This window comes from Cydia amplana, chromosome 15 (genome assembly GCF_948474715.1).
Source record: "Cydia amplana chromosome 15, ilCydAmpl1.1, whole genome shotgun sequence".
Classification (NCBI taxonomy): Eukaryota; Metazoa; Arthropoda; class Insecta; order Lepidoptera; family Tortricidae; genus Cydia; species Cydia amplana.
Window position 1 is genome coordinate 15242128 of NC_086083.1, and position 25589 is coordinate 15267716.

Here is a 25589-nt window from a genome sequence, read left to right on the forward strand (position 1 = left end):
ACAAAAACATTAAAATAAGCAAAATTAAAAAAAATACAAAAATAACAAAATAAACTATTAGTTCTATTAATAAATTAACTTTTTCTTTTAGTAGGTATTTGACTGACGGCACATCACTAAATACGAATGTAGCAAACCAATAAGCAACCGATAATAAAGGTTACCATAACTGAATAAAAACCGGTTAAAAACCCCTAACAAAAACCCTAACGCGATGGGGTTTTGAGATTAACTCGGTTAAAGGTTAAGGTTACCGTTTCAATAAGCTTACCGTTACAATCAGGTAACAGTATGATAGGGTTACCGAATGATACGGTAACCGAATTGATTGGGTTACCGAATGGATAGGATTAAGCGTAAAGAGGGGTTTTCCGGTCCTTGGTCGGACTCGCCCATGAAGGGTTCCGTATTTAGGCGATTTATGACGTATTAAAAAAAAACTACTTGCTAGATCTCGTTCAAACCAATTTTCGGTGGAAGTTTACATGGTAATGTACATCATATATTTTTTTTAGTTTTATCATTCTCTTATTTTAGAAGTTAGGGGGGGGGGACACACATTTTACCACTTTGGAAGTGTCTCTCGCGCAAACTATTCAGTTTAGAAAAAAATTATATTAGGAACCTCAATATCATTTTTGAAGACCTATCCATAGATACCCCATACGTATGGGTTTGATGAAAAAAAAATTTTTGAGTTTCAGTTCGAAGTATGGGGAACCCCAAAAATTAATTGTTTTTTTTTCTATTTTTGTGTGAAAATCTTAATGCGGTTCACAGAATACATCTACTTACCAAGTTTCAACAGTATAGTTCTTATAGTTTCGGAGAAAAGTGGCTGTGACATACGGACGGACAGACAGACGGACAGACAGACAGACATGACGAATCTATAAGGGTTCCGTTTTTTGCCATTTGGCTACGGAACCCTAAAAATAGAGCAAAACAAGCAAAAAACGGTCACCCATCCAAGTACTGACCCCGCCCGACGTTGCTTAACTTCGGTCAAAAATCACGTTTGTTGTATGGGAGCCCCACTTAAATCTTTATTTTATTCTGTTTTAGTATTTGTTGTTATAGCGGCAACAGAAATACATCATCTGTGAAAATTTCAACTGTCTAGCTATCACGGTTCGTGAGATACAGCCTGGTGACAGACGGACGGACGGACAGCGGAGTCTTAGTAATAGGGTCCCGTTTTTACCCTTTGGGTACGGAACCCTAAAAAGGTAAGTAATGCATAAAGGCGTATCCAGACTAGTCAATTTTTCGCCAGTCTGATAAAATTCTCCGATCGAATCAGGCCGAGCGGACGCAAATACCAATTTGATTCCCCGATCAAATAAGCAGGTGCGGACACAAAAATGCCAATTTTCATAGTAATTATCTATGGAATGCAAATTGGTGATTTAATTTGTGTACCTACGTGTGGATGCTAAATGAGATTGGCCAATTAGTGGGTATCCAGACGGGACTGATCAAATCAGTCGATTTGTTCAGGAAAATATTTGGCCAATCTTATCTTGCCTAGCGTCCACACGTACAGAAATTAAATCACCAATTTGCATTCTACTATGAAATTTGTCATTTTTGTGTCCGCACCTGCTGATGTGATCGGGGAATCAAATTGGTATTTGCGTCCGCACGGCCTGATTCGACACGAGAATTTGATCAGATTGTAAAAAGTACGTACAGATCCTAGCATTCCATAGATACTAGCTTCGAAAATTGGCATTTTTGTGTCCGCACCTCCTGATTTGATCGGGCAATCGAATCAGTGAGCCAAATTGCCGTTTGCGTCCGCACCTCCTGATTCGATTCCCTTCCCTTCCAGATTGGTGAAAAATTGACTAATCTGGATACGCCTTTACGTATTTGACGTATCAAAGATATCTTTGAAAAATCGAATATAGGTATAGATCAGTAAATAGGAACAAAAAGGTACTGATATCTACATATTTCTGTTTGAACTTCGGCATCACGTTTTTTTACCATAAAATATGTACCTGTTGCACGTAAACGTCTTTCCTGGATTTTGTACACCTGTATACAGGTCCACTTGACATTCACTATCAATATTTTGAAGTCACACTAACACTATTTTCCAGCAATTCAAAGTCACTTGTATTAGTTGTATTAATAGCACTAACAGCTTCTATTTTTTTCGCGTTTCTTCGTTCCATATAACGTTGGAACCTCGATATTGCCGCATTTTCGTCAATCCGTCTTGATTTGTCTCGATTCTTGGAACATAGCTGGGACTGGCTTGTTCATCACTTTCATCAGCCTTTCTACCAACAATAAAGTAAGCACTGCAAATTCTGTCGTCCGGTTTTGAGTGCCATCGGGACTATAACAAAATAATTCACCGTTAAAACTTGATACGTTTACAACATAAATCAAATTTTTGCGTATTTAAGGAAGGTATGATTTTAGAGGTTAGGTTAGGTGACTTACTTTTTTTCTCCTTACGGCAATTATCCATTTATTGCGCTGTTCTTGTTTCCACACTACTTTTGGAAATCTATAAAATTTGCAGTCACTATTTCTGCTAGTGTTTACACAATTAACGACAACACATCTTGCTGTGAAGACCATTTTTATCTAAAACATATACATTTGATTGCTATCTGTGACAAAAAACGAAAGTCAGCCCTAATTATAATAATAACAACTAACTCACACAATTACACGTGTACAGATGCGCTGTTCACACATAGAAACGCAAATGATGCGGTAGTATACTCGGTCAACCAGATCTTGACAGTAGAAAAAGGCGGCAAATTTGAAAAATGTAGTCCCATAGAAAATTTGAATTTCGCGCCTTTTTTTACTGACAAGATTTGGTTGACCAGCTACCTAATATTAAAATTATTGCGCCATCTATCCATTCGTTTAAGAAAAACTAAGAACTACACCTAACAACTACAACGTCTACAACTCTTCTAGTGGCAGCGCCCTCTTGCGGAATGGGCTACACAACCTACAGCCCGCTGAATGACCGACGCCATCTAAGTCTAATACAAAAAAAATGTTTTCTTCCGGGGTACGCTACTCAAAATGGCGATTGCGAGTCCTAATAGGTTAGTCCATGATTTAACGTAAAATATACTTTTGTACATACATTATTTATTATTATTTTTAAATTATTATTTACGAAAAAAGGCATAGAAAATCTCTACTAGTTTTAAGTTTAACAAAAACAAAGGAAAAAAAATCAAAGGTTACCTATGCGAAATATTCTGTAAGTGACGCGTTACAATAAGTGGAACTTTAATTACACCATGCCCGTAAACGAAGGAGCATATACGTTTGATATACGAGTAACATCCGCATATTGCATAAATATGAAGATGATTGTTCCGAAAGACCCACACGCACATAAACTTGCCCATTGTAAACATGTTAAAGCAGGTTGCTTCACTGATTTGGGCAATAAGGTAAATCTTTTATCGAAATGTTTTAACCTTTAAGGTGTACAATAGTGTATATGGTATCGGAATTCCGAGCTATGTCGGTATGTTGTAGGGACGTGACGTATTTAGAATGGTCTTTATGACATAAATGGAGTAGTTATGCTGCTTTAGTGATAGCAATGTTAAGTCTGTTTTAGAATCATTATACGTGTAGGTATATAAAGTTGTGCTGGACCGAATTATAGGTTAAGGGTTCGGCAGGTTTCGGCATCAAATCATGTTTAGGCTGAAGGTTCGGTTGTGGCCAAAAAACTGCTTTTTCTCCGAAATAGTTTTTTCGGCAGTGTCTTGCCGAAGTTTCGGTACGGTAAAAAAAGTATGTTTTGACCGAAAATCGAGTAAAACCGAACCTTTTGTTTCGAAAAAAAATCCGGCCGCTGACTCTAAGAAATGTATACGATAATATTACTATATTTTATGATAATTCCAATGAAACCATATGGCCACTTCTTATGCATAAAACGGGATGAGCATTGCTACCAGGAAAATATACATTAAATTTTATTAAATGCTCATTTTCATTGACAAGGAACCATCAGATTCAACCACGAAATTAATTCTTCAAACCTCATAGTTCAAGAACCATCAGGTCAAGGAATTAAACTAACATAACAATTAAACAATTTGACTAGCGGCACCACGGTCCAATCTGTTGACTGACACTATATAAGCCTTAATTCAAAGTGATAAGGCTTACTTTTGATCAGTTCATCGTGTTGCTCGTATGGTGAGCGTGACGGATTTTCTAATTGAATCATGCTGTATCTAATGGCTCACGATCTGATCCATTCATGAACTCATCGGCTTCCGACATTTGAAAGCCGTTGATAATGCAATTAAGATATTAATAAATGTGTAACCCTTAATTAGACAATGTGAGAAATAGAATTAGATTATTTAGTAAAAACTACAATGTTTAATTTACGTAAAAAAATACATAAAAAAATAAATATAAACATAGTATGATCATCTATTGGCGATAAGTTTAATCCACCTGAATGATTTAACTTATAAAAAGGGGTTTTTCTGTTCCTGCTTAGAAACATACTTTACCCTATAAAAAGCCCTTCATTACTACTAAGAAAATTAAACTCTAGTTAATATACACGAGAAAAGAATTAAAAAATAGTTTGCTCCTTAAATTCCTAAACACATTTTTCTGTTACCCCCTGAATATCTTTTACAATCAATTTCTCCGATATTACTTATCTTAATACGATTGTCTTTTAAAGTTTTTATCTCCTAAACTAAAGTTATCAAATTAAAATGAAAGTAACTAATGCGATTTTTTTACTTTTTTTTGACTGCATTGCATTATTTAGAAACCCTACATAACACTTAACCCGTATTTAACAGTAATTATTTGCATCCGGGCCACATGCCACTGCTTTAAGTCCACTGCAGGTGGCTTGGGTTCGACGACGGTGCTACCCTTTCCACATATGGATTGAAACCCCTTTTCTACCCATAAATTTTCAATTTATATTTTACCTAATGTATTATTATTGCTTAAATAAATATATTATATAATTTATTTTATATGCGGTAATTTTATTGTGATTACGTTAATAATGTGTTAATTTACTTCATAAACATTAAGGCCACGGTTCACTAAGTCGAGATTAGATATCACAGTTGAATATTTTATTGATTACAATTGTTTATAAATGTATTTGTTTTGTTTCAGGGCCCCATGAAGCGGCTGTCATGCGCATAGCGGCACTGATTGCACTTGTGCAGGTAACCACATATTTCATAAAATATTTGTTTTGTACAGTCAGCAGCAGAAGATGCTAAGCGGGCCAGCTGTTCAAAATTATCTTGACGCGACTTTATTGTTAAGAGAATAAGAGCGTGTCAAGGTAATTTTGACACCTCGCCCGCTTATCAACAACTTCTGCTGCTGACTGTATAGTAATTTCGAGAATAGACTCTAATACGATGGAATTATGGGTGATTTTGTAAATTACCTACCTACTGTATACATTCTGAATTTTCCGAATTATTATCTAATAAAAAGGTGCCAAATCAGGTATTAAAATTAAATTAATAAATAGATATTATAGGACGATTATATACAGATCGACAAGTCCCATTATATAGTAAACTCAATAAGTTATCACTACATAGTATAAAACAAAGTCGCTTCCCGCTGTCTGTCTGTCTGTATATATGCTTAGATCTCTAAAACTACGCAACGGATTTCAATGCGGATGCAGATTTAGTGTTTTTTGTTTTACGCGTGTGCCTTAATAAACCCCGTAGTTTTTAACAATAAACCAAGACCATACCTAACTCAAGAGTACAATGACCCCAAATTTAGTAAACACACATTAAAGTTGCGCAACGTTTATCATACACTCGTAGATATATTACAAAACATTTCCACCTTTCGTTGCCTTTCGTTACGCTAATCATGTCAATACTTCAACTATGACCCCGCGTTTCGTCTCCTCATTTCATAATTATATGGAAATAGTGGAATCTAAAATTTGAGATTGTATCATCGTTATGCAAATCAAATTACGGAGAGCTTTTACGTAATATTTATTTGAGAATTAAGAGACGACAGTTAGAACGTACTTATAAAGCTTTTTATAAGTACGTTCTAACTCTTCTAAGTAGAGATGCCACGAATATTCGGTAATTCGGTATTCGGCCTATTCAGCCATTTTCTTTAGTAAGTACCAAGTTGTGTGAGTGTAACCGTTTTTCTTTAAATAAGGTCAATGTGGCTATTCCGTCCACGAGCGTATATTTCTTTGTATTTCAATCGTAGGAAAAAAAACATTTGCTTTCGATTGCTAAAACAAGCAATCGCTGCTTTGGCGATGAATTTATCAATTTTGTTCGTTGTTCGAGAAGCGAGCGTTTGCTAATTGGACGGAATATCCCCTATGACGAAATTGGCCGTCCACATCCACATTGGCCGTCTTTTTCCTTCTTCTCTATTTAAACTTTATACCTCTTCTAATATTAATAGCTCTGTGGTTAGTAAAGGGCCGTCGCCATTCGTGAATTTCGTTTATTGACCTTTTACCTACATGTCACTCGTGCGCAAGTAATGCTGACCTAATAAATCGATCCACGCCAGATGCGTAATGCAGCGTGCACGACGGTTGCACTTTTGAGTAATATGGCAACTGTCATATCACTTGACGTGACCTGCGCATTACGTTAGATATAAACAGTAGAATCCGCATATAATAACATCGAAGAGAAGTGTGACATCTAAAGAGGATGTCATACAATATAATTGATCAACTTCCTATTTTTCTTGCTTTTTCCAAACTAATTCCAAATACACTTTACATGTATATATGTATATAAAACTACTTATAATAAAATTAAAAACTAAACTTATAATAAAAACTATAAAATATATACATCTAAATAATGCCCCGCAGCATTGTGCCAAAGATGCTGGCAACATTACCTCGCTAAATGGCAGAAAGAGAAAGCTTCCAAATTGCATTGTGACTATTGTGAGATATGATTTTTATACATATAAGCAACTCGTCACTGAGAATCAATATTAAAAATGTAAGCGAAGTCATTTTAACCGACTTGATTATGATTACAAACAATTTTATATGAAAACCATACTTTGGACTGTATAAAGTTATTAAGCAAAGTCTAAAGTCTTCATAATTTTTAATAGTTTTTTTTCAAATGTTGGTCAGCTTGAGGACTACAGCCTACAATAAATTTTTTGCTTGTATTTCAGGACACACCCAGTATACATACCTACATTATTACTCCTAATATTGACTAACCGCTCAATATGACTTCATATATTAATTAATATAAGGAGGAATATGGTCAATTTAAGTAGTCATAATAAACGGATTCCACTGTAATATGTAAAACAAAACGTTATGTGATTGGGTAATAAAACAGTTATTGTACGCAAATTATGGTAGTTACGGATTTTATTAGGTAGATATACTATTATAATTATAGAATTTATCGGGCAATAAACCTATTTACAATCAAGCATATATGTATAAGCTTTGACCGGTAGAAGGTTACATAGACTGATCTAAGAATATAAGTAAACTAAGATGGTCGTGAACCTGCCTAATTCAAATCCTGGTAAGGATATTTTATAGTTTTTGAATTGTTATTTTTTGACGTTCAACACGAGCGCTGTAAAGGGTTCGAATTCGAAAAGTGGGGATCTGGGGATGAATTTTAAATTCATTATATGCGATTATATAGTTTTATTTTATGACTAACTGAAGACAATAAGCGTCATGGGATATAAAACACAAGCACGAAGTGGTTTGATAAATAAATAAACGCCCTACATTTAACCAATCTTATATCTATGCCAGTCAACCGTTCACGGCTGCCTTATCGCGCTACTAATATATTATTGTTGTCGCAGACAATGCTTTTTGCTCACACGAGATACATATTTCCATGTTACACATAGTTGTGTAAAACTGTCATTGATGAATCATTTATGTAGCTGTCGAGAACTTTCGATTGTGCCGAGTGAATTTTGGTACAGCCAAGATTCATTGATATACTTGGTCAAGCAGATCTTGTCAGTAGAAAAATCCGGCAAATTTGAAAAATGTAGACGCGAAGAGATAGCGTCCCATAGAAAATTTGTATTTCGCGCCTTTTTTTACTGACAAGATTTGCTTGATTAGCTTATAGCCAAGCTGTATCCCGCTAGTCTTAAGGATGACTCACGCTAGACCGGGCCGTGCCCGGGCCGAGGCGTCCGACATGTCATTTTCTATGACGGCTGATCGGTGATCACGTGGTGCTTTCCATAGAAAACGAAGCGCTGGAAGCTGCGGCCCGGCCCCAGTTCGGTCTAGCGTGAATCATACAAGGCTGGCCTTTGACCACTTTTGCAGTAACCTTACCACGACTGTCTGAGCAGTGTCAAACTGTCGCTAATAACGTCTGCGCTGTGTAACTTACTTTCTATACATCTCGCACTAATATTCGAGTACGAGTGAGATGCATAGAAAGGTAAGTTACGATACGCTAGTGTATACGTAAGTTAGAGTCAAACTGGTTGTAGCCGTATAAATATAGTCGTCATTAAAGCCGATATATTCATTATTTACAATTTTAAGCTGTGTAATCATTTGAGAGTGCGATTGGCTCTGGTTCTGTAATCTGTGGTTTAGACTAATTTCATATTCCTTTTTTCCAGCTGTCGCTCGCTACAGCTTCAGATGGCGAAACCCTCACTGCTGCCGAGCTGAACTACCAGCTCTCTGGCAATGTCCTCTCCCCCTTCTACGAGTCCTCAGAGGAAACTGGGGTCACCTTCATCCGCGGTTCACGAGCGGCCGACTCGCCGCAAACACCCGATATAGATGTACAATGTTCGGGAGATTTTATTGATGTTACTGTGGAATTCGCCGATGTTTACGATGGAATCATTTACAGTAAAGGTTTCTTGAATGATCCTAAATGCAAGTGAGTATAATCAAACTCTTAAGTATACGTACTTGTATTTCATGCTATAATATCGAATATAGTTGTAAGTAGAATATTGTTCTGTAAGATAGAGAAAACAGGGGTTAACGTCATCTGCGAATCGCGTGCAGTTGAGTCCCTAGGTGCCTTCTGGTTAATTTTATTTTATTTTATTTCGGACTGCATAGGGCCGGGCCATACAATTTTTAGTATTACAAGTACTTAATCACTGCACCTTATAAAACGAAGTCCCCCGCCGCGACTGTCTATTTGTGTGTTTGTATGTTCGCGATAAACTCAAAAACTACTTACGGAACGGATTTTCATGCGGTTTTCACTTATCGATAGAGTGATTCTTGAGGAAAGTTTGTGTTCAATTTGTTAACCCGTGCGAAGCCGAGGCGGGTCGCTAGTTATAGTATAAATAGGTAGCTAATAATCCTAGATAAATGTGGTTTTGGTAGGTTAAGTGGGGCAAAGTGTAATAGGAAGAGCGTGGGAAACTATAATTATTACGGCAATAATACAGTTCACATTCACAGCCCTTCACTATAATATGAGTTATAAAGTGCATACGATAGTGATCTTGACAAAGTCTAATTAAATTCTTATTAGACATGAAACCAAAATATTGATTTCACTAAGATTAATACCTTTTGCGGAGGTAATATGGACAATAACGAGCTAAAATTTACAGCTGAATTAAAAAAAAAAACAAATTGCTAGGAGAAAATCTCGGATGGATTTTCTCCATTTAGGAAAAAAGTCGCTATTGGAAAGGAACACAATTAAAGTAAGCAAATTATAAGATACTTGCATCATCTACTTTGCTAACGTGTGGGCGTGAAAGTACGTTTCTGATCTCATCACATGTTGACGATGTCCCTTCTAGAATTTAATCCATACCGATATATGTATACCACAAGACTACCATATATAAGTACCAGGCTACATAGTACACCGGGTCTCTATTAAATTGTTTCCCAAATAGTTTTAAGTCATAATGTATAGTTTGCCCGCATTTTCGTTAGTCATATAATTTATTTGGTTCAGAAACGTGTCACTTTTCGGGATTTCCATAAAACCAACCTAACCTATCCCATCTATACGATAGCCTAACGAAAATCCTAAAAAGTTAACGGTTTCAGTTTTATCACAAATAATACATTATGACTTAAAACTTTATGGGAAACAAAGGGACCCCATAGTACACCATTTACATGTTCACTCCTCAATGAACTATTCCGTGTTTCCAGATACGTGTCGTTGGGCGGCAGTCAGTCTCGCTACTCGTTCCGAGTGCCGCTGAACGGCTGCGGCTCCCGGCCTCTATGCAATGCTTGCGGCACCATTGACAACGTGCTGGTCTTCCAAGCTGACGACTTCGTGCAGGGCCCGCTTGACTTCGCCAGAAAGGTACTTTTATAGTCGTTTTATATGGACGTTAGAGCTTCAATAAACAGCCCTGCTGGGGGCCTATCGAGAAATGCCAACCGAAAAGTAAAAATGTTTCGGGATGACAGATGCTGCAAGTCACGTGAATATTTCCATACATTCATTAAGTTTCGATTTGCGTTTTCTATCAATGATTGTCATCTTGGCTAGCCCCCTGGCTTTTCATCCATTTTTTGCTCATTTAGTCCTTGATTTCGCCACAAAGGTATATAGTTGTAATAACTACTTACTATGTGGATGACGTTTCACATTCAATGGATCGTCCATAATAACTGGTGAATCGAACAATTGCATTTTAAAACATTCTCCTTTTCTATAAAATTATGACTGTCCAAAACAAAAGCAGACCATTGTGACAATCGCCGATTTCCCCAAAAAAATCAAGAAACATAATCGTGTCTTTAATAATAATATACTTTATTTGCTTAAAATATGGTACAATGAGTTGGTAAGGATAACATATATCTGTGCTTAAACATATTTTGCTAGTTTAGCATGCAAATGTACACTTAAACTAAACTTAACTAAATACCTATCTAACTTCTACTCAATATTATCTAACATGCAAAACAGGTCATCTGTAGTGTAAATTATCTTAATTAATTTTACTACGTTCCAGGTGTCTTGCGCCCGCACATCATACGAGCTGACAACCGGGCAGCGCCAAGAGTCGCACACGCTCAAACTGAAGCCGTTCATGGTTGACATGTTGGATGTGGTCGCGGTTGAAGGCCCAGCCGGTGGCGTGGAGTGCTGGATGGACATACAGAAGGGTGTCTTCCCCAATGTGAGTAAATTACAAAATCAATACAAAAACAAATGCATTTATTTCATTACTTTTTCCATCAGTTCTTAGGTATAATATAAGGGTTAGGTAGGTAATTAGTCCATCTTAGGTACATGGAGTAAGTAGGTAAGTATTTACAATATCCAGATATTTCAGGTACCTACACAAGATAATAGCAAGCCAATATTAAGGGGCTACCCGGCCGAAATTGCTGTTTTTACGTCACTATAGCATGCTTGAACATGCAGTTTATCATGCACTTAGGCAGTTTTATATTAAATGAGATTTTCAGGCAGAGATTTTTCTTCTCCCAATACAAGTTTAGTTAGTAAAAATCGGAACACCAAACATGTATAAGCTGTCTTTTTAAGACCTGTGAAGAAAGCCTCCTCTCAAGCCTACGTTTTTTTGAAGGTTTTGGCAATATAGGTATATCGTCCTTTGGACCAGGGACTTCACACGCATCTTTGAATTTTTGTGTACGTACATATTATGTACAGTCAGCAGGAGAAGTTTCTAAGCTGGCGAGGTGTTCATAACTACCATGACGTGCAATAAATATTGATAAGAGTATAAGAGCGCCAAGAGTATTTTAAACACCTCGCCCGCTTAGCAACTTCTACTGCTGACTGTACGCTTGTTGTCTAAACTTTAAAAAATATTCCAGACGACCCCGCTAAAAGACTCCATCAAGATCGGCGAGTACCTGACCATCCTGGTGTACCTGAAGGATGTGAGGAACCAGTTCAACCTGAAGATCCACGACTGCTGGGCGTATGATAGTGAACAGTACGACGGCCCAAAGACCAACAAGATACAGCTTACGGACAAAGAGGGATGCCCCAAGTAAGTCCAATCGATTTTTTCAAGTAAAGGATGTTAGACCGGGCCGTGTCTGGGCCGGAGCTTCCGGAGCTTCGTTTTCTATGGAAAGCATCACGTGATCACCTGTCATCTGTCATAGAAAAGTAAACTTTCTCTAAAGGAATTCAGGGTTGAGCCTCGGTTCCTCTTGCTCCTGCTGTTGGGCTTGCTTATTGCGTTTTTGGGGGCTGGTACTGCAAAATGTTTTATGGGCAGTTTGACACACGTGACTGACACCTCATCTTCCAAACCAGAGGAAAAACATGCCTTGTTAACATTTTTTTACCCAGGAACTAAAGATAAATAAATAACAAAAATCGTTGGAGAAACTCATTGGTACGCTAAACCAAAGAGTTCGAAGACCCAACTCTTAGCTAAAGTAGAACTAATTTTATTACAAGCTTTTATTTAACTTGCATTGTGTACCTATACTATAGGTATGTAACTGTGTAGTATCATAGAGAAAAAAATACATAGAGTGCTCACTCTATACATCAGTTTTAGTACCAAAAAGACTATTAGCATCTAGCATCAACTAGCGGAACTATCAGTACTGCTACATCTATTGTCAAGTAGCAGTACTGATAGTTCCGCTACTCGATGCTAGATGTAGACACTGAAACTAATAGTCTGAACTTATGTATGGAGTGAGCACTCTTGTCTTACTATATTTCTCTATGGTAGTATGTACGGGTCAAATCTTGCAAGCTAAATTCGATCCACTTCCCGGTTTCCGCTTCAGCTGAAATTTTGTATACGTGTGTAACTCGGATGACAATGCAATATTATGGTACCATGGAGCTGATCTGATGATGGAGACAGGAGGTGGCCATAGGAACTCTGTGATAAAACAACGAAACCTAATTGTGTTTTGGGGTTTTTAGTATTGTCTCGAATCTCGATATAGTATTTTATGCAACCGTTGTTTAAGAGGGGTCAAAAAAGGCGAGTGGCGTGAGTAACAATTTGAGGCGAAGCCGAAAATTGTTAATAAAGACGCCACGAGTATTTTTTGACTCAGTTAAACAACGTTGCATACAATACTTTTTCTACGACCAAGCACTTTGAAAAAAATTTGTAAATTTAACAAATATTTTTCATTCAACAAAAATAATACTTTAAACAAGTGGAATCATATAGGACAGCTAAGATACGCGACCCGGCCACCGCGCCACGCGCCCCGCGGCCGGTTGGTCAGCGACACCTTCTTGTAACTCATGAGGCCCTGGTACTTGCTCTTAGTTAAATTACAATTTTGGACAGTTTTTTTCTCGATTTTGGCCACAGCCTATGGAGACTAACAAGCAACACTAAGCGGTGTTCGTAGTCTATGGATCTTGCTATATTACGGGTGTCACATGCGCGTTTCTGATTTCTGAAGCAATTTTATTGTTTCTACTAGTTAGTACTCATCTGTCAGAGATGACAATTAAAATTAGGTTGGCAACAATGTATTTCATACAATATTTTTTAAGTCGTGATTACACGAAGTATCGTAAAAGTACCAAAAAGATACTGCGTGTATGCACAAATACTTTTTTGGGGAATAGACTAAAGACTTGTCTTGACAACTATAACATAGGGGTTTAAAGGTGTGTGTACGACCTTTTAAATGACAAATAAAAGTTCGGGAGTAGAAAAAGTATTTAATTAGTAGTCTGTGGAAAGAAAAGAACAGTCAGCGATAAAAACTTGTACCAAAAATATTTTTTTTGCCAAATATTTATTATTTTTTTATACTTTTCAGGAAGAGGAAGCTCATAGATTTGTGGCAAAAGAGCACAAACACTGGCAAGAGCGGCGCCACCCTCATCGCTTACAGTAAAGTGAGCGCCTTCCGCTTCCCTGAGACCGACCAGGTCTATCTCACTTGCAATGTCGAGGTAAGGCAAATTCTGATACTTATTACAAAATTACCCATTCTTATACAAACTACTTATATGACCAAAGGCAAACAGAACTGTTGAAAGTTTCTGAACATTTATTTGGCTAATTTAATTAGATATATTTTTATTCTAACTATTCTTCTTTTATTCCACAGCTCTGCACGAGCAACTGCGATGGAGACTGCAAAGGAATCACGACCGAAATAACAACAGGCCCACCTCAGATCAAATGCTACCCCGGATCCACAGATCCTAGGTGTCCAAAAGCCATACCACCTGCACCTAACTGCTACCCTGGCAGCACGGATCCAAGATGCCCTCAACAGACAACACCCCCACCGACATACGTACCAACAACCGGACGACCAAACTGTTACCCAGGTTCTACTGATCCAAGGTGTCCAAGGCCTTCTACACCTTCACAGCCAAATTGCTTCCCTGGCAGCAATGACCCTAGATGTCCTAGACCAACAACGCCAGCGCCACCTAATTGCTTCCCTGGCTCTAATGATGCTAGATGCCCTAAACCAACCACCACTCCGGCGCAACCCTACTGTTACCCAGGAAGCCAAGATCCTCGTTGTCCTGAAACTCCAAAATGTTACCCTGGTAGCTCCAACCCAGCCTGCCCACGAACGACACAGCAACCTAACTGCTATCCAGGCAGTACTGACCCTAGGTGTCCTAAGCCGACTACACCGGAGCCTAAGCCTGCCTGTTACCCTGGCTCGGCAGATCCTAACTGCCCTCAACCAACTCGTCCATCAACATTGTCGCCGCCGACATATTTGCCACCGTCAACAACTGGACAGCCTAAATGTTATCCTGGAAGTACTGATTCTCGTTGCCCCAGGCCAACGACACCAACCCCACCAAATTGTTACCCTGGAAGCACAGATCCTCGGTGCCCTAAACCAACCACTCAAGCGCCGCCGAACTGCTATCCTGGATCCACAGACCCACGTTGCCCACGCCCAACCACCCCTGCACCTACAACCACTGCTCGTCCTAATTGCTACCCTGGATCCACAGATCCACGTTGCCCAAGACCAACTACACCAGCACCCCCTAACTGCTACCCTGGAAGCACAGACCCCAGATGTCCAAAACCTACCACACAAAAACCAGTCTGTTACCCTGGATCACCTGATCCTAACTGCCCTCAACCACCAAGACCAACTACTTCGTCACCACCAACTTACCTACCCCCTTCAACTACTGCACAACCCAAATGCTACCCTGGAAGTAACGATCCACGATGCCCAAGGCCAACTACGCCAGCGCCCCCTAATTGCTACCCTGGATCCACAGATCCCCGTTGCCCAAGACCAACAACGCCAGCACCCCCTAACTGCTACCCTGGAAGCACAGACCCCAGATGTCCAAAACCTACCACACAAAAACCAGTATGTTACCCTGGATCACCTGATCCTAACTGCCCTCAACCACCAAGACCAACTACTTCGTCACCACCAACTTACCTACCCCCTTCAACTACTGCACAACCCAAATGCTACCCTGGAAGTAACGATCCACGATGCCCAAGGCCAACTACGCCAGCGCCCGCTAATTGCTACCCTGGATCCACAGATCCCCGTTGCCCAAGACCAACAACGCCAGCACCCCCGACCTGCTACCCTGGAAGCACAGACCCCAGATGTCCAAAACCTACCACACAAAAACCAGTATGTTACCCTGGATCACCTGATCCTAACTGCCCTCAACCACCAAGACCAACTACTTCGTCACCACCAACTTACCTACCCCCTTCAACTACAGCACAACCCAAATGCTACCCTGGAAGTAACGATCCACGATGCCCAAGGCCTACTACGCCAGCGCCCCCTAATTGCTACCCAGGATCTACGGATCCTCGTTGCCCAAGACCAACCACCCCTGCACCCACAACCACTGCTCGTCCTAATTGCTACCCTGGATCCACAGACCCCCGTTGCCCAAGACCAACAACGCCAGCCCCACCAAACTGCTATCCCGGATCTACGGACCCTCGTTGCCCAAGACCCACTACCCCCGCGCCAACAACCACTGCTCGTCCTAATTGCTACCCGGGATCCACAGATCCACGTTGCCCAAGACCAACTACACCAGCACCCCCTAACTGCTACCCTGGAAGCACAGACTCCAGATGTCCAAAACCTACCACACCAAAACCAGTCTGTTACCCTGGATCACCTGATCCTAACTGCCCTCAACCACCAAGACCAACTACTTCGTCACCACCAACTTACCTACCCCCTTCAACTACTGCACAACCCAAATGCTACCCTGGAAGTAACGATCCACGATGCCCAGGACCCACTACCCCCGCACCAACAACCACTGCTCGTCCTAATTGCTACCCTGGATCCACAGATCCACGTTGCCCAAGACCAACTACACCAGCACCCCCTAACTGCTACCCTGGAAGCACAGACCCCAGATGTCCAAAACCTACCACACAAAAACCAGCCTGTTATCCTGGAACTCCTGATCCCAACTGCCCTCAACCCCCAAGACCAACTACTACATCACCACCAACTTACCTACCCCCTTCAACTACTGCACAACCCAAATGCTACCCTGGAAGTAACGATCCACGATGCCCAAGGCCAACTACTCCAGCGCCCCCTAATTGCTACCCAGGATCTACGGATCCTCGTTGCACAAGACCAACCACCCCTACACCTACAACCACTGCGCGTCCTAATTGCTACCCTGGATCCACAGATCCCCGTTGCCCAAGACCAACAACGCCAGCCCCACCAAACTGCTATCCCGGATCTACAGACCCTCGTTGCCCAAGACCCACTACCGCCGCACCAAAAACCACTGCGCGTCCTAATTGCTACCCTGGATCGACAGATCCCCGTTGCCCAAGACCAACAACGCCAGCCCCACCAAACTGCTATCCCGGATCTACGGACCCTCGTTGCCCAAAACCAACTACACCAGCGCCCCCTAATTGTTACCCAGGAAGCACGGACCCTCGATGCCCTAAACCTACTATACAAAAACCAGTGTGCTACCCTGGATCCCCTGACCCCAACTGCCCTCAACCTCCAAGACCAACTACTTCGTCACCACCAACTTACTTGCCTCCATCAACTACAGCACAGCCTAAATGCTATCCTGGAAGTAACGACCCTAGATGCCCACGGCCTACTACACCAGCGCCCCCTAATTGCTACCCTGGGTCTACGGATCCACGTTGTCCAAGACCTACTACTCCTGCTCCTACAACCACTGCTCGTCCTAATTGCTATCCTGGATCCACGGATCCACGATGCCCAAGGCCTACCACTCCGGCTCAACCAAACTGTTACCCTGGAAACACGGATCCCCGTTGTCCGAGGCCTACTACCCTCGCACCTACAACCACTGCTCGTCCTAATTGCTACCCTGGATCTACAGATCCACGTTGCCCAATACCAACTACACCAGCACCCCCTAACTGCTACCCTGGCAACACCGATCCTCGATGCCCAAAACCAGTGTGCTACCCTGGATCCCCTGATCCCAATTGCCCGCAACCCCCAAGACCAACTACCTTATCACCACCAACTTACTTACCCCCATCCACCACTGGACAGCCAAAATGCTACCCCGGAAGTAACGATCCTCGTTGTCCCAAACCGACCACCCCAGCACGTCCTAATTGTTACCCTGGATCCACAGATCCACGTTGCCCAAGACCCACAACTCCAGCTCCACCAAATTGCTTCCCAGGATCAACCGATCCTCGTTGCCCCAAACCTACTACGCCTGCCCCACCAAATTGCTACCCTGGTTCCACGGACCCACGTTGTCCAAGGCCTACTACTCCTGCCCCTACAACGACTGCCCGTCCTAATTGCTACCCTGGAGCCACTGATCCACGTTGCCCAAGACCAACAACCCCTGCCCCACCAAACTGTTACCCTGGAAACACGGATCCACGTTGTCCAAGGACTACCCCTGTGCCTACAACCACTTCCCGTCCCAATTGCTACCCTGGATCCACGGATCCACGTTGCCCGAGACCAACAACTCCTGCCCCACCAAACTGTTACCCTGGAAACACGGATCCACGTTGTCCAAGGACTCCCCCTGTGCCTACAACTACTTCCCGTCCCAATTGCTACCCTGGATCAACAGACTCTCGTTGTCCAAAACCGACTTCTCCTAAACCTGATTGCTATCCAGGTTCTCCCGATCCTAACTGTCCACAACCATCAAAACCTACAACTCTAACTCCTCCAACATACTTACCTCCTGAACCGGAGAAACCTAGATGCTACCCTGGTTCCACTGATGCGAGATGCCCAAGGCCATCTACTCCGGCACCACCTAATTGCTTCCCTGGGTCAACTGATCCCCGTTGTCCCAGACCTACCACTCCAGCACCTCCAAATTGTTATCCCGGATCCACGAATCCTCGTTGTCCAAGACCTACTACCCCCACACCAACAACTACAGCTCGTCCTAATTGCTACCCCGGATCCACAGATCCACGTTGCCCAAGGCCAACTACCCCTGCACCACCTAGATGTTATCCTGGAAGCACCGATCCAAGATGCCCTAAACCTACTCCACCTGCACCTACAACTGCCAGACCTAATTGCTTCCCTGGATCAAATGATCCTCGTTGCCCCAAACCTACTACTCCAGCACCACCTAGGTGTTATCCTGGAAGCACAGATCCAAGATGCCCTAAACCTACTACACAAAAACCAGTATGCTACCCTGGATCCCCTGACCCTAACTGCCCTCAACCTCCAAGGCCAACCACATCTTCTCCCCCCACGTACTTACCCCCATCAACTACGGGACAGCCAAAATGCTATCCTGGAAATAACGATCCACGATGCCCAAGACCTACAACCCCAGCACCGCCTAATTGCTATCCTGGATCCACGGATCCACGTTGTCCAAGACCTACTACTCCTGCACCTACGACTACTGCTCGCCCCAATTGTTATCCAGGCAATAATGATCCAAGATGCCCTAAGCCAACTACTCAGGCCCCACCTAACTGCTACCCAGGAAATAATGACCCTAGATGTCCAAAACCAACTACCCCTTCGCCTCCTAGATGCTTCCCTGGAAGCACCGACCCTCGTTGCCCAAAACCAACCACTCCAGCCCCTCCAAATTGCTACCCTGGAAACAGGGACCCTCGTTGCCCCCAAACGACCCCTAGACCCGCTTGCTACCCTGGTTCCGCTGACCCTAACTGCCCTCAGCCATCACGCCCAACCACTTTGACACCGCCAACATACCTTCCACCTTCAACTGCAGCTCCCAAGTGTTATCCCGGTTCTAATGATCCACGTTGTCCAAAACCCACAACGCCAGAACCTCCTAAATGTTATCCGGGATCAGATGATCCTCGCTGCCCGAAACCAACCACACCAGCTCAGCCAAAGTGTTACCCTGGAAGCACAGATCCAAGATGCCCCAGACCAACTACGCCAGCACCCCCCAATTGCTTCCCCGGATCAACCGATCCTCGTTGCCCAAAACCAACTACCCCAGCTCCACCAAACTGTTACCTTGGAAGCACTGATCCAAGATGCCCAAAGCCCACAACTCCAGCTCCTCCCAATTGCTTCCCTGGATCAACTGATCCTCGTTGCCCAAAACCAACTACCCCAGCCCCTCCGAACTGCTATCCTGGCAACACAGATCCAAGATGCCCAAGACCTACAGCACCTCCTCAAATCAAATGTTACCCAGGATCAACCGATCCTAGATGTCCAAAACCAACTACTCCTAAGCCTGTTTGCTACCCCGGTTCCCCGGACCCTAACTGCCCACAACCTCCAAAACCTACGACTATAACGCCACCTACTTACCTGCCACCTTCCACTCAAGCACCAAGGTGTTACCCAGGCTCGAATGACCCTAGATGCCCTAAGCCAACTACCCAGCCACCTCCTAACTGCTATCCAGGAAATAATGACCCTAGATGTCCTAGACCTACTCCACCAGCAACCACTCAAGCTCCGAGATGTTACCCAGGCAGCCAGGACCCTAGGTGTCCTAAACCAACAACCCCTGCCCCTCCTAATTGCTTCCCTGGATCAACTGATCCTCGCTGTCCAAAACCGACAACCCCTGCTCCTCCGAACTGCTATCCAGGAAACACAGACCCTAAGTGCCCTAGACCTACAACCCAGGCACCTCCTAATTGCTATCCTGGAAGTACCGACCCTAGATGTCCTAGACCTACTACCCCCGCTCCTCCTAACTGTTACCCTGGATCCACTGATCCTAGATGCCCCAAGCCTACAACTCCAGCACCTCCAAGGTGCTATCCAGGAAGTAATGACCCCAGATGCCCTAAGTCTACCACACCAGCCCCGCCAAATTGCTTCCCAGGCAGCCAAGACCCTAGATGTCCTAAGCCCACAACAACTAAACCTGTCTGTTATCCAGGATCTCCCGACCCGAACTGCCCACAACCACCAAGAACAACGACGGTTGGACCCACATACTTGCCACCTTCCACTCAAGGACCTAGATGTTATCCTGGATCGAATGACCCTAGATGCCCTAAACCTACCACACAGGCTCCTCCGAACTGCTATCCTGGTAGCAACGACCCTAGGTGTCCAAGACCTACCACACAAGCTCCTCCTAACTGTTATCCAGGAAACAATGACCCTAGGTGCCCTCGACCAACTACCCAGGCTCCACCTAATTGCTACCCTGGAAGCACAGACCCTAGGTGCCCTCGACCAACAACTTTAGCACCTACGAGTCAAGCGCCTAGATGTTACCCAGGCTCAAATGACCCACGATGCCCTAAACCTACCACACAGGCTCCTCCCAACTGCTATCCTGGCAGCAACGACCCTAGGTGTCCAAGACCCACCACACAAGCGCCCCCTAACTGTTATCCAGAAAACAATGACCCTAGGTGCCCTCGACCAACTACCCAGGCTCCACCTAATTGCTTCCCTGGAAGTACAGACCCTAGGTGTCCTAAACCAACAACTTTAGCACCTACGACTCAAGCTCCTAGATGCTACCCAGGCTCAAATGACCCACGATGCCCTAAACCTACCACACAGGCTCCTCCCAACTGTTATCCTGGCAGCAACGACCCTAGGTGTCCAAGACCTACCACACTAGCGCCCCCTAACTGTTATCCAGGAAACAATGACCCTAGGTGCCCTCGACCCACGCCCCCGCCAACCACAAGAAAACCCGCGTGCTACCCTGGTTCTCCCGACCCTAACTGCCCTCAACCATCAAGGCCTACAACATTAGCCCCTACCACTTATCTGCCACCTTCCACCCAAGGTCCAAGATGTTACCCAGGCTCAAATGATCCTAGATGTCCTAGGCCTACCACTCAGGCGCCGCCTAATTGCTACCCTGGAAGCACAGACCCTAGATGCCCTAAGCCTACTACTTTAGCACCAACTACCCAACCTGCTCCCAGATGCTACCCAGGCAGCCAAGATCCTAGGTGCCCTAGACCAACTACCCAGGCTCCACCAAATTGCTACCCTGGAAGCACAGACCCCAGATGTCCTAGACCTACAACTCAGGCACCGCCTAATTGCTACCCAGGCAGCCAAGACCCTAGGTGCCCTAAACCAACTACCCAGGCTCCACCTAATTGCTACCCTGGAAGCACAGACCCTAGGTGTCCTAAGCCAACAACTTTAGCACCTACGACTCAAACTCCTAGATGCTACCCAGGCTCAAATGACCCAAGATGCCCTAAACCTACCACACAGGCTCCTCCCAATTGCTATCCTGGCAGCAACGACCCTAGGTGTCCAAGACCTACCACACAAGCGCCCCCTAACTGTTATCCAGGAAACAATGACCCTAGGTGCCCTCGACCCACGCCCCCGCCAACCACAAGAAAACCCGCGTGCTACCCTGGTTCTCCCGACCCTAACTGCCCTCAACCATCAAGGCCTACAACATTAACCCCTCCCACTTATCTGCCACCTTCCACCCAAGGTCCAAGATGTTATCCAGGCTCTAATGATCCTAGATGTCCTAAGCCTACCACTCAGGCGCCGCCTAATTGCTACCCTGGAAGCACAGACCCTAGATGCCCTAAGCCTACTACTTTAGCGCCAACTACCCAACCTGCTCCCAGATGCTACCCAGGCAGCCAAGATCCTAGGTGCCCTAGGCCAACTACTCAGGCTCCTCCAAATTGCTATCCTGGAAGTACAGACCCCAGATGTCCTAGACCGACTACTCAGGCACCGCCAAATTGCTACCCTGGAAGCACAGACCCTAGGTGCCCTAAGCCTACCACTTTAGCACCAACTACCCAACCTGCACCCAGATGCTACCCAGGCAGCCAAGATCCTAGATGCCCTAAACCTACGACACAAAAACCCGTATGCTACCCAGGATCTCCCGATCCTAACTGCCCACAACCTCCAAGACCTACGACTTTAACGCCACCAACTTACCTGCCACCTTCCACTCAAGGACCTAGGTGTTATCCTGGCTCAACCGACCCTAGGTGTCCTAAACCTACTACTCAAGCTCCACCGAATTGCTATCCTGGAAACACAGACCCTAGATGTCCAAGACCCACAACCCCGGCACCTCCAAGGTGTTACCCAGGAAGCACAGATCCTCGTTGTCCTAAACCAACTACCCCCGCACCTACCACTCCCGCGCCGACTACCCCAGCACCACCCAGGTGTTACCCTGGCAGCCAAGACCCTAGGTGTCCAAAGCCAACCACACAAAAGCCAAGTTGTTACCCTGGATCCCCTGATCCTAACTGTCCCCAACCACCACGACCTACCACAGTAAGTCCTCCGACTTATTTACCGCCTTCTACGCAAGGGCCGAAATGCTACCCAGGATCCACTGATCCTCGATGCCCCAAACCAACCACTCAAGCTCCTCCCAACTGCTACCCAGGATCAAATGATCCCCGTTGCCCCAGACCGACTACACAAGCACTTCCGAACTGCTACCCTGGAAGCACCGATCCTCGTTGCCCTCAACCCACAACCCAAGGTCGTCCTCGATGCTATCCAGGCAGCACAGACCCCCGCTGTCCAAAACCCACGGAACCCACAACCCAGGGTCCAAGATGTTACCCAGGATCTCAAGACCCTAGGTGTCCACAGCCTACCACTCCTAGCTCTTGCTACCCAGGATCTAAAGACCCTAAATGCCCTCAACCCTTCAGGCCGAGCAGCACTAATCCTCCATCGACATATCTACCGCCTTTCCCCAGTGAAAATGAAATTAGGGGCGGAAGAACTGCCAAAAATGTAGACTACGATGATGAAGCCCAGGCTGCTATAGGTAAGAATAATAAATAAAATGAATCTAATAAAGTAATAATTCATTTTCATCAATTATCTAGAGAAAAAGTAAATATTGTTAGTGAAAATGAGATTGTGACTTTGACCAAAATGTTTAGGGACATATTTTTTGGATAGGTCGAAATACAAAATTTACCAAAATATAAATTAAGTAAAACAAGCGTTTACATTTGCAATTTTTGTAATTATTTTTTACATCATTAAAGCGTACCTACGCGTACCTACTCAAATCGCTTTTTCAGTTCACATCCGTTTTAATGGTACAGATTTTAGATATTTTCGATGGTTTAAGGTTTAAGCTAAAATAATAGTTTTAGGTTGGAGTCTGTGCGGAAAGAGAAGAGTCGTGAAATGTATGTGGCCCAATACATTCCACGACTCTTCTCTTTCCGAACAGATTCTAAAGAATAACGTCAGAAGAAGAAATAGTCACAACAAACTAATTTATCTTTCTGTGTTCTAACTAAAGTAACACTTCTTTTTATTTCGTTTTCCAGATAACTTCCAGTTCACAAGGACGAAACCTCGCTCCAGAAAAGCCCGTGACGTCAGCCATTTAGTCGAGACCATTGCTCAGGCAACCAACAATTCCGCTGTCATCTACGTCACAGTTGGCTCAGTCCTGCTCATGCTCTTATCGGCAACCGTTTCTGTGTATATGTACAAACACAACAAGAAATCTAACCCTCAGAATACTTGTTAAATAACAGTGTCCCGTAAACTGATAATAAAACTATATGTACTCGACAAGAATGTCCTGGCTAAACTGAATGTAAAATTATACGAGTACATAGAGTTAAACCAAGAAAAGACTGCAACGATTTTGATAGCACACGTAGTGCAAGTGTTATTTAACGCCATAATTTCATAGAAGTTTGACGTTTAAAATGACACTCCACTGCGTGTGCTATCAAAATTGTTGCAGACTTTTCTTGGTCTAACTTTATCGATTTTTGGAATAGGATACCTACGCAATCAAATAAAAAGTTGAGTTTTTGTCACTGTCGCGTTGCATTTGTCATATCGTATGTCATTTGTCCAATCAGTCGGGATTATTAAGAGTAATCATGATACATTGTGATACTAGTAAGTTTTTTATATCATGTTTTTTTGTGATTTTCAATGCAAATGGCTGCTTTTGCGTTATTATTCGTATTTGTATCTATCACTGCCGTATATTAAGTTAAAGTCATAATACTCGGATGCCTATTTTATTTCTTATAAAATAGTGCCATAAAAACTCCGTTCTGACGCATCCTCAGAAAATATGTACATAAATATTTCTTTGTATACTTTATTTATTTGCCCTAGTCAAAATATTTGTATTTATATTCTGAAACCTTCAAATTTCAAGCTTGATTTTGTGATATTTACATATTTGTAAATAATAAATATATGCCAGTATTTGTATGTGGCCATTCAATGTAAAAAATATGTATTTTAGTTATTTCGTAATATTATGTCAAACAAGTTGTCTTCCCAGTTATGTACAAAAACAGTTATACAGTCGGCGGCAAATGTTGCTACTCGGACGAAGTGCTCAAAAAGATCTACACAAGCTCTTATACTCTTGATGATAGAGTCGTGTTGAGATATTTTTGAACACTTGTGTTGCTGACTGTACATTGAGGTGTAAGAAATGTAAAAATTAGAGAATGTGTTATTTTTAAGGTGACCGCTTTTGTACATTTCGGGTGTTTTAAAGATTTGATGTTTTGTATCAAATAAAACATTCTATGAATGTAATTTTATATTTTTTTGTTGTTTTATTCCCAATTGTTAGAACCATCCATGGCGTCTACTTTAAAAATGCCTACCTATATATTTTATTATTACCAAGGTATGCACATTTTTTATCAAATCAAAATTATTTTCCCGGGTTTTGTACCTACATAAAAAACAGGAAGAATGTTAAGATTTCGGAGGTATTAAAACAAAATAAAACCTTTAATAAAAATTATAATACAATAATATTATACAAGACTGAATACGAAGTCTTTACACATAATATGTAGGTACTTAATAAATACATAATAAAATGAATTTACAGTTACATTTAGTCAGTATCTACAAAAACCTGGAATGACTTTTTCGAATCATCTCAATTATAGGTAGTTGCAAAGTCAATTTTAAAATTACTATTCTAGTATTTAATATTAAAAGATACCAACGAAAATGTTGAGGACTATAGTACTCTATCAACTCTGTACAGAGAGCAATCCTCTTTTTGGTGTTACATAGTTTTAAGTTTTAAGTACATTTGTTACAACATTTTCATGGGCTTACATTAGGTACATGGTATTATATAGATTATATTACACTAGCTGAGGTACCCGGCTTCGCTCAGAGAGTTGACATGTGATTGTGT

At 42.7% G+C, this 25589-nt stretch overlaps 1 protein-coding gene and 1 long non-coding RNA gene across 9 annotated transcripts; one reads left to right on the forward strand and one right to left on the reverse strand.

Moving 5' to 3' along the window:
- The first annotated feature begins 5163 nt into the window (after window positions 1–5163).
- LOC134654638 (mucin-2-like) lies at window positions 5164–23936 on the forward strand. Its single transcript, XM_063510108.1, has 14 exons — window positions 5164–5216; window positions 8656–8924; window positions 10181–10340; window positions 10999–11166; window positions 11834–12012; window positions 13778–13913; window positions 14072–17945; window positions 18621–19193; window positions 19254–20456; window positions 20517–20960; window positions 21021–21923; window positions 22410–22718; window positions 22965–23201; window positions 23719–23936. Exons 1-14 carry the CDS (start codon window positions 5184–5186, stop codon window positions 23922–23924), a joined length of 8694 nt encoding a protein of 2897 aa, XP_063366178.1. The 5' UTR covers window positions 5164–5183; the 3' UTR covers window positions 23925–23936.
- On the reverse strand, window positions 14777–21799 carry LOC134654639 (uncharacterized). Of its 8 annotated transcripts, none has more exons than XR_010097358.1 (9): window positions 21021–21159; window positions 20769–20960; window positions 20577–20708; window positions 19716–19874; window positions 18510–18668; window positions 18069–18242; window positions 17823–17996; window positions 14889–14984; window positions 14777–14825 (listed from the first exon to the last, which is right to left on the reverse strand). It is a non-coding gene; the product is annotated as an uncharacterized LOC134654639 (long non-coding RNA). The 8 variants fall into 8 exon arrangements; XR_010097359.1 differs by lacking the exons at window positions 14777–14825; window positions 14889–14984; window positions 17823–17996 and adding exons at window positions 17151–17216; window positions 17550–17669; window positions 20400–20456 and having other exon boundaries at window positions 19716–19757; XR_010097357.1 differs by lacking the exons at window positions 14777–14825; window positions 14889–14984; window positions 17823–17996 and adding exons at window positions 17151–17216; window positions 17550–17669; window positions 20400–20516 and having other exon boundaries at window positions 19716–19757.
- Window positions 23937–25589: the final 1653 nt, after the last annotated feature.

Coding starts and splice junctions, on each gene's coding strand:
- LOC134654638 (XM_063510108.1), top strand. CDS start 5,184: ATGCGCATAGCGGCACTGATTGCACTTGTGCAG. Junction 8,925..10,180: donor TTGAATGATCCTAAATGCAA/GTGAGTATAATC, acceptor CCGTGTTTCCAG/ATACGTGTCGTTGGGCGGCA. Junction 21,924..22,409: donor TGATCCTAGATGTCCTAAGC/CTACCACTCAGG, acceptor GGTGTCCTAAAC/CTACTACTCAAGCTCCACCG.